The following is a 9,295-nucleotide window of genomic DNA, read 5'->3' as shown; positions in this document are numbered from 1 at the left end:
ATGGGGAACAAACAAAAGGGTGAAATAAATGATGAGGCTAAAAAGTGATTTCGGGAAATAAAAGAATTGAATATTGAATAATGTTAAATTCTGGTCATAGTAGAAAATCATGGATTTATTTAAATAAATTGACTCTAGTCTCTATTTTTGAAATAATCATAAAAAATAAAAATATTTATTTAATATACAACGTGTCTCAACGTGTTAGAATTTTTATTTTTGAGAAATGATGTGTTGACGTGTCATGTCGTGTTGTGTTGCGTGTCGCCGATCCGTGCCGGCACTGCGTAACTTGTGGGCACATCCACGTGCACGAAGCTTTGCTTTCTTCTTTTTCTACTTTTTGACTTTTTCTTTCTTTTTGTTTTGTTTTGTTTGTTTTATTTAACTTATTGCTGGGCCTCACAATTGAGGCGGACCCAGCCAACATTTTTTAACAACATCCGTGTTCAAATTGATCTCATTGTAAAAAATGTGCATTATTTCCTCGAAGTCATCATGAAGTCTCCGCTTAATGTCTTTTTAACATATATACACAACACCTCTCAATCTAAGTTTCGCCACCACATATCAACAAGACAGGATCCATGTGTTCTCATCAATGGAAACACGATGTCTTCGTGAGTTTCAGAGGACAGGACCTTAGGAAGAACTTCATATCACATCTCTTCCACGAGCTGAACCAGGCGGGGATTAACTACTTCAGCGACGAAGCTAGAGAGGACGCTGGAAAGGAGATCGCCGAGAAGCTCTTGAGAGCGATCTGCCACGCGAGGTTCGCCCTTGTCGTTTTCTCTGCGAACTATGCTGATTCCAAGTGGTGCCTGAATGAGTTGGTGGAGATCCTCAAGTGCAGAAGGCAACTCAAGAACCGTGGCCACGTGGTTATTCCCATCTTTCATGGCGTGGACACAGCCGAAGTCTCGAAGTTGAAAAGCGACGGCAAATTCGGGCAAGCTGAGAGGTTGCGTGAGAAAGCCAAAGATGATAAGCAGATAAAAATATGGAAGGATGCTCTAGCCGAGGCTAAACATATTTCAGGCTTCCATTTGCAGAACGACGCCAATGGGTACGTACCTGTGATTCTTGCTCCATGTCGAAGCTTAGTATTCCCATCTGTGATTTTTCCTTTTTGATGATATTTCTTTAGTTTGTCTGCTTTGTAGATGGAATTTGTGTATAATCGACGGAATTGGTTTTTTAAGGGAATGCAATAAATAGAAGTCCCATTCAACTTTCCTGAAAATTCTTTTGCCGATTTCTGAAAAATTTAAACTGAACCCTCTCTGCACCTCTCTTTCTCGCAATGCTTTTCGGCATCTCCCTCTTCTCGGCCATGGTCAGCATCGAGCTCGACTCAGATTAGTCAAGTTGGGGTCAGATCTGACTCGGGCAGAGCTGGACGGGTCGTGGCAGGTGGCGACGGCACTGCGGTCGTTGATGGGAGGAGCTGAGCATTGGGTGGGTGGTGGGTTAGGGTTCTGGGCTAGTGAGTTCTCATTGTTGGTGAATTTGAAATGGTGGGAGGGACAAAATGGAAAGGAAATGACGAACTTGTAAATAGGACTGGATGGTAGATGCAATTGGAATGCTAATTGTAGGGTTGCAAGACTCTAGGTGCAAATTGCAAATTGACAAAAGATTGAATTGCGATGCCTTTTGAAAATTTCCCCATAAAATCAAAGCGAAAAGCTGATTTAAATTTCCCCAAGTTTGTAGTATGCCTTGTTGAGGTTTCATACCATCTTTGGGCCAAATTTTGGAGTTTCAAACTTCAAATCATGATAACATAATAAAATCGGGGAAAAGTATTGACGGAGAATTCTTTAGGCGATGGCCTAATACCCAAAAGAATTATGAGCATTGGGGAAAAGTAAGATCAATGTATATCAAGTATTATGAACTCTTCATATTTGCTTTCAAATTAGCACTCTTGTCATTGGCTTCGGTGAATATCAATTGTTGAAGAAAAGTAAGATCAATGGCATAAAACAAATTGGTGAGAAAGAAGCCCTTATGGGAAATATACAGATGTGAGGGAAATCCACATAGGCTTCGATTAAGCAATCATGTATATCTCCATTTTGTGCTATAAGTATGGACGTCCAGTTGGTCCCTTCACACATGGCACAAGTGGAGGAAGTCAACAGGGAGGACGCGGCCCTCTCCTGAATTCAAGCAAGGGCATAGAGGCCCATGCCCAAACCTCACCTACGGCTAGCGATCTGGACGTCCCACCTGAACAAGAAAGGAAAGAAAAAGAAAAAGAAAACATCAAAGCAACTAGGAAAAAACATCAATAGGGTGGGCGGTGACGAGAGTGAACGATGAGAAGAGATTTCATTTTTACTTTTGTTTCAAAATAGAAAAGCTAAAAATTTTAGCTTATAATTTATGCTTCAAATCTACTTTTGGAATAGAAATTCGTTTTAGAAAAAAAAATGAAATTGAGTTACAAACGTTTCTATTTCAAACATATTCCGTGAAATAGAAAAACAAAAAAATAAATAGATAAAAATTTTGTCATGCGCGCCCCAAGCATCCATGTCCGAAATTTCCAACTAAAATTGATTATATTAACTATATTGGTAAATCGTCAAAATGTTTATGACTCAATTAACATAATTTAAAGGTTTATAACTGAACTTGTGCAAGTATAATTGGTTTAGGAATTTTTTTGTACTATCCCCCCTTTTTTTGGAAAAATTCTAAAAGAAAAGATGTGATTCTTCATGTTAACTTCAAGATTTCATATTTAAAATAGCAATAATTTAAAAATTATTATCTTCACTTTTCATTCCAATATCAGTTTGCATCACTAATTTTGAAAACTTGCAATTTGCATTTCCCAACAAAATTCCCAAATTCAAAAAGACCAATGTACCATTGGACTCATCCAAACCTTAAACCATTTTCTTTCTTCCTCTTTATCGTGTCAAGAATTGAGGCCTCACAATCACTATCTCTCACCCCTACTCTCCCTCTCCAGAGTGGGCTCCCACCATCAACGCTAACTAATGCCGCACCGCCACTAGCTCTTATTGAGCTCTTTGTGCATCTCTCTCTCTCTCTCTCTCTCTCTAGGCATGGTTCCAAAGTAGAACTTGGAACTTGAGAACCGAACCGATAAGAACTTGTCCATTCTAGATTCTAGGGTATGTAGGATAAGTTTTAGATTTCAAAAATTGGAGAACTTATTTTAATGGGTAAGTTTCAGATTCTAGGTATGTGAAACTGGAAATCGAGAACCTGGAACAAGTTATTTTTGTGGTATATGTTTTCGCAATATCCTGCGATACTCCATGGTGTAGAATTACTAGTCTGAACTTTTATTTTATGACTAAAACTTTTACTTTATTAATATTTCATATTTTTCGTGTGTATAAATATAAGTTGTGGTCAATAGATTGAGTAGTAAGTAGTGGTCATTAAAGGTAATAATTAACTGTAGTTGTTCAATTAACAATACAAATAAAAACTGGATAGACCTTGGAATCTCTTCTTGGCCATGGTTAGTGTTGAGCTCAACTTAGAAATATAGGCTTATGTTTGAGTCAAACTCGACATATCTGAATCGAGCTGGACGTCGGTGGACCTCCATAGATCTATCTAGTCGAGGTCAACGAATCATGGCTCAGCTGGGTTGGTGGTCGGTGGCAGGCATCTCCGATGCTGGAAGGGAGGGTTAAGCAGTGGTCGGGTGGATGAGGTTACTATCGAAAATAAAGCTTCGTTTTCTTCTTCATGTTTTTGTCAAATGAAAGTAAAACTTAGTTAATCACTATTCTTGGTTACACATGCCAATGTCTATGGTTATTTTGTCAAGCTCCATTTCTTCTATTGTTATACCATAGAAATTTAAATCCAAAGTTTGTCGTATGTTGTCTCTTGGGGAATGTGTATGCTTATTTTATCATACATATCACTCATAATTTTTGTACTGACATGTAACATCAGTAATGAATCGACGCTCATTAAAATAATAGTCGAATCCCTTGCCGAGAGGATTCGTCAAATACGGCCTCCCTACTTTGTGAAAGATGCAATTGGAGTAGATCATTTGGCAAATGACGTGATTTCCTTGCTAAATAATGGCCATGAAAAGGATGTGCGCATGATAGGTATATGTGGCACAGCTGGAATGGGTAAGACAACAGTGGCTCGAGTTGCATTTGATCGAATTCGTGGCAAATTCGAATGTTCTGTCTTCCTCCCTAAAATTGGGGAAGCGAATTGGAGTGATATTCCCGACTTACAGGAGAAGTTACTCCAAAATCTCATGAAGAAAACAAGACAGGAGTGCTATGACGACATCGACACCAAGACCAACAAGATAAAGGGAAGCATGCGTCATAAAAAGATACTTCTTGTTGTTGATGGTGTTACTGAGAAAAAACAATTGGACGATTTCGGCGCCGGAGAGCGAGAATGGTTTTGCCCAGGAGTAGAATCTTGATCACGACGAGAGATCAAAATTTACTGAAAGTTCTGAAGGTAGATGAGAAGTACATCGTCAAAGGATTGAGTCCAAACGAAGCACTTCAACTCTTTTTGTCACCATGCCTTCAAGAAATCAGAACCTACACAAGGTTATGAGGAGTTATCTGAAAGTCTAATTCATTATGCAGGAGGTCATCCATTGGCCCTCAGAAAATTAGGTTCCCACCTTAGGGATGAGTCAAAAGATCAATGGCATAAAACATTGGACAAGTTGGTGAGAAGCCCTTATCTTGATTGCATTGTTGGAGTCGGTAGTTCACTGGGCCTCCCAATACAATCCGTCGGGCCATATGGAGGCCAACGTGGCGATGCTTACGATGATGGAAGATACACTGGTGTAAGGCAAATTAGTGTCCGGGTTGAGTCGGTTATCAATTCCATTACCATTGATTATGATCAAAACGGCTGTACGGTGCGTTCTTTCGAGCACGGCAGATGTCCTTATGGTAAAATTTTTACGTTGAGTATCCTATTAGTCTTAAAAGTTTCCTCGGGTTACTATTTTTATTTTATTTTATGCTGGATCATCATGATTAAGTGATGGATTAGAAGTAATTATGTGCTCAAATCACACATTAGCATACTACACAAGAACCAAAAACCCATCGTATGATTTTTATAAACTCTCACATGGTATTGTTGATAAGAAGTCAAGTAGGTGGAGCGATAGATCAGAAGGACGGAAAAGATATAGAATTTAGGTTCTACATATAAACTAATGTAATTCTTAATCTTGAAAGACAACGTGACTTACAAGATTCTTGCACTTGTTGCAGGTCAAACTAGATTATCCAAATGAGTACCTGACTTCAATCTCGGGCCATATAAGTGACTACCGAAATTCTATGGTTATTCATTCTCTCAAATTCCATAGCAACAGAAAGACATATGGACCAGTTGGTTCTGAAAACGGGCAATTTTTTCGTTCTCCACAAGTTGATGGCGGAAAGATTATTGGGTTTCATGGAAATTGCGGTGGCCATCTCGATTCAATTGGAGCACACTTTGGGCCAATTTCACATGCATATCCTTTGAAGTCGTAGGACCATTCGGAGGTGATTATGGTACAGACATTTGGAACGACGGGAGACATACAGATGTGAGGGAAATCGTCGTAGGCTTCGATTCAGCAATCACGTATATTTCTGTTTTGTACGATAAGTGGGGACATCCAGTTGGTCCCTTCACACATGGCACAAGCGGCGGAAGCAAAACATATAGGGTAATTCCTCCTCCTCCTCCTCGAAAATTTTTGGATTGAATAGCCCAGCCGCAGTTGTTTAAGCTATCGGGAATAAATGGGGCCAAAATGAGTAAAAGAAAAATTCAGAAGTAATGAAACACTCACAAAACCAAGAAAAGTGAATATAACGGTCATCCCTAGAGATATGTTAATATATTAAATGTCGTCTCTTGAGTTATGGTCTTGCTTTTGTGGCCCCTTCTTGAGCTTTGATTTTATTTTTTTTCCAGATTAAACTTGACTATCCCTATGAGTATTTGAGTTCGGCCTCGGGCCACACGGAAAAAGATTCCGGAGTTGTCATTCTTCGGTCATTAACATTCCATAGTAATGTAAAGAGTTATGGACCATTTGGAACAGCAGAAGGAAGGCGTTTTTCATTTCCATACACCGGCGGCAAAATTATCGGGTTTCATGGGAGTTGTGATGGCCCTCGTCTCGAGTCCATTGGAGCTTTTATGAGCCAATTCCTCATACTCATCCTTTCATGCTTTTTGGGCCTTTTGGAGGTGATGGTGGAGATCCTTGGGATGATGGAAGATACATTGACATAAAGAGGATTGTTGTTCGTTACTCAGACTTCATTTATTCCATCGATTTTGATTATGTCAACATGGATGGTTCTATTCGATCCACGACGCATGGTCAAAATCTTGGGGGACACATCTATGAGGTTGGTAAACCAATTTCCTATGATCTTTCAATGTAAGGATCAGAATCATCAAGGTTTCAATAAGTGAATCTAATTATTTTGATTGTCGAACGAAATCAGTCCCTCGAAGATAATGCCACCTGAGAAGAAACTTCTGTGAATTCTTTTCCTTTTCTGTTTGAAAAAGAGGATGTAAAATCTCGGCCAGGAAAAAAAAGGTTGATGATGATCTGTATAACCTTTTTAATTGATTATATAGATTTGCCTCACGTTTCCCTAGAATACTAAATAGCCAATTTACTGGTTAAAATTGAAATACAATGATTCATGTCCACAACATGATCTTGTTTAGTGACTTATAATTTGCAGGTTGAATTGGGTTACCCAGATGAGTTTGTAACCTCATTTTCAGGTTTCTTCACCGGCATTATCAACTCGCTCACATTTCGAACCAACAAAAGAATATGGGGACCCATTGGTAGAGAGAAAGGGGAGTACTTCTCCTTGCCACCGGAAGTCAGGAAAGTTGTCGGTTTTTTCGGGACTAGTGGTGATTTTCTTGAATCTATCGGAGCACAAGTCAAGCTTTACTCTAACAAGCTCTATCCCTTTAAGTCTGTGGGGTTATTTGGGAGTTCGAATGCATCATTTTGGGATGATGGCAATAAGCATACCAATGTAAGGAAAATCATTGTTGAATTTGAACCAAGTAAAGGGCCATTGATCCAATCAATCGCATTTCAGTATGAAGAAGAGAATAGAGAATTGTGGCAAATCTGAGACACATGGAGGCATTCATGGAAACAAGTTCCATATAGTAAGGGACATCAAGATCCATACTGTAGGTCCCCATACATACGTATACTTTGTAAAATCATTATGAAACTTACAATGCCCATGCCGACAGGACTCTTTGTAGACTTTAAATCACGAGTTTGATGGTTGTCTATAATTGCAGATCGAATAGATGATCCGGATGAGTATCTAACTTCTATATCAGGTTACATAATGGGCGGCATTACATCTCTCACATTTCAAACAAACAAAAAAACGATCGGACCTATTGGTGGTGAATTGGGAAGGCACTTCTCATGTCTTGCAACGGGTGGGCAAATTGTTGGATTTTACGGGTGGAGTGGTGAACATCTTGAAGCAATTGGAGCGCATTTTGAACCGATCTCGCATCTCCACCCAATCAAATCAATTGGGCCATTTGGAGGCCTAGGTGGATGTGCTTGGGACGACGGGAAATTCAACGGAGTGAGGGAAATTAAGGTAATGCACGACAACATTATCCATTACATCATGTTTGTATACGACAAGAGTGGTGAACGAGTTTGCTCAGTTATAAACGGTGGCCACTCAGGAGAATACATGGCCAACATCACCAAGGTTAGTGTTTTTCTCCCTCTCTAATTCGTGACTATTTAATTACTTATATCTCACTGATCGAGATGATGTTAATATATGTCTGGTCTTGTGAAGTAGTAAATTAAACTCAACAAATAGGTCTTGTTTACGCCACTCAATCCAATTTTAGGAGATACTTTTGAGATTGTGCAGGTCAAATTGGATTATCCACGAGAGTACTTGACATCGATCTCAGGTTACAAGCGTGCGAATGGGGATGACGACATCAATAATGCTATTGTTCAGTCGCTCACATTTCACACTAATAAAGGGAGACATGGTCCATTTGGTAAGGAGACGGGGAAGTACTTTTGGTATCCATCAACCGGAACCAGAATCATTGGCTTTTACGGAAGGTGCAGGGAGACTCTCAACTCCATAGGCGTGTACGCGGAGCCCATACCGCACCTGTATCCTTTCCAAACCATCGGACCCTTTGGAGGCTCCGGGGGAACCGAATGGGATGATGGAGTGCATACTGACGTGAGGACATTTGATATAACCGTCGGCGATGTAATTCAATCCGTCGGGATTACGTACGATAACAATGGTTCCCCGGGCGTACGCCCTCCACATGGCGGAACAAAAGAGCCTTCGTTCATCCGGGTTTGTTCCATATATCTCAATCCACCCCTCTCTATTTTACCTCTTTGATCCTCTTTCTGTCTGTAAGTCGTTTATGTATACAAGGTGCTTGTCCTAATGTTCTTATCTTCGTGAAGCAACCGTTTCTTTTCATCGAAGACTGGGGGAGGCCATATTTTTGGCATCCTGTATCTCGAATTTCCCCCATAAGTTTTCACAAGTAAAACACGTTTCGCTTTGCTATTCTTGCAGCTCTTGCTGGATTATCCCAAGGAGCGTCTAGTTTCGATATCAGGCTACACTAACGGATATGGAAACAATCCCGACAACATCATCCACAGCCTGAAAATACATACGACAAAAACCACTTACGGGCCATTCGGATCAAAGGATGCTCGTGGAAGGTTAACGGAATTTCATATCCCGTCAGCATCAGGTGGTGGTAGGATTGTTGGCTTTTTTTGGAAGGGCGGGATCGCGTCTTAATTCTATTGGAGCACGATTGGAACCATATTAAATTCAACACCCTCCCATCCCCTAAGCTCTTTTATTTTTATTTTTTGTCTTTTCTTTGGCTTGTGATTGTAAGAATCTTCTTCTTTAATTTCCTGTTTTATGTTAGAATATATAAATATTAAGTCATGCCTCAATTTAACAATTTAAACTTTAAAAATAATTAATAATGATTTCACAAAATATTATATGGTATTAAAATAGTAGATTTTGAGTTGAAATTTTTCAATCCCCTATTTGCAGCCCTTTTGAGAGAGAGAGAGAGAGACGTCACTTTCACAAAATCACTCGGTCCTCTTTCCCCTTTCTCGTCCCTCCCTTGTCTGTTCCAAGAGTGCACGAAGTACCCTTGAAATGCTCTTGACTAGGCATTTGGGTCAAAGAAGTACTCG

At 39.7% G+C, this 9,295-nt stretch overlaps 2 protein-coding genes across 2 annotated transcripts; both read left to right on the top strand.

The window, feature by feature from the left end:
• The first annotated feature begins 587 nt into the window (after positions 1–587).
• On the top strand, positions 588–4,456 carry LOC108959650 (TMV resistance protein N-like). Its single transcript, XM_039302628.1, has 2 exons — positions 588–1,069; positions 3,958–4,456. Exons 1-2 carry the CDS (start codon positions 588–590, stop codon positions 4,454–4,456), a joined length of 981 nt encoding a protein of 326 aa, XP_039158562.1.
• Positions 4,457–6,230: 1,774 nt separating this feature from the next.
• On the top strand, positions 6,231–8,876 carry LOC120288563 (PYK10-binding protein 1-like). The gene is made up of 6 exons (XM_039302627.1): positions 6,231–6,416; positions 6,765–7,138; positions 7,241–7,254; positions 7,354–7,787; positions 7,959–8,411; positions 8,643–8,876. The coding sequence occupies exons 1-6, from the start codon at positions 6,231–6,233 to the stop codon at positions 8,874–8,876; spliced, it is 1,695 nt and encodes a 564-aa protein (XP_039158561.1).
• The last annotated feature ends 419 nt before the right edge of the window (positions 8,877–9,295 follow it).

The sequence above is a fragment of the Eucalyptus grandis genome, chromosome 9, assembly GCF_016545825.1.
Source record: "Eucalyptus grandis isolate ANBG69807.140 chromosome 9, ASM1654582v1, whole genome shotgun sequence".
NCBI classification, from domain to species: Eukaryota; Viridiplantae; Streptophyta; class Magnoliopsida; order Myrtales; family Myrtaceae; genus Eucalyptus; species Eucalyptus grandis.
Note: the sequence above shows the minus strand (reverse complement) of the source record. Positions and strands in the feature narration are given on the sequence as shown.

Excerpts from the sequence above, each read along its gene's own strand:
- LOC108959650 (XM_039302628.1), top strand. The coding sequence starts at position 588 with ATGTGTTCTCATCAATGGAAACACGATGTCTTCGTGAGTTTCAGAGGA. Across the intron at positions 1,070-3,957 it reads TTGCAGAACGACGCCAATGG|TAATGAATCGACGCTCATTA; the intron begins GTACGTACCTGT and ends ATGTAACATCAG.
- LOC120288563 (XM_039302627.1), top strand. The coding sequence starts at position 6,231 with ATGCTTTTTGGGCCTTTTGGAGGTGATGGTGGAGATCCTTGGGATGAT. Across the intron at positions 6,417-6,764 it reads TTGGGGGACACATCTATGAG|GTTGAATTGGGTTACCCAGA; the intron begins GTTGGTAAACCA and ends TATAATTTGCAG. Across the intron at positions 7,788-7,958 it reads ACATGGCCAACATCACCAAG|GTCAAATTGGATTATCCACG; the intron begins GTTAGTGTTTTT and ends GAGATTGTGCAG.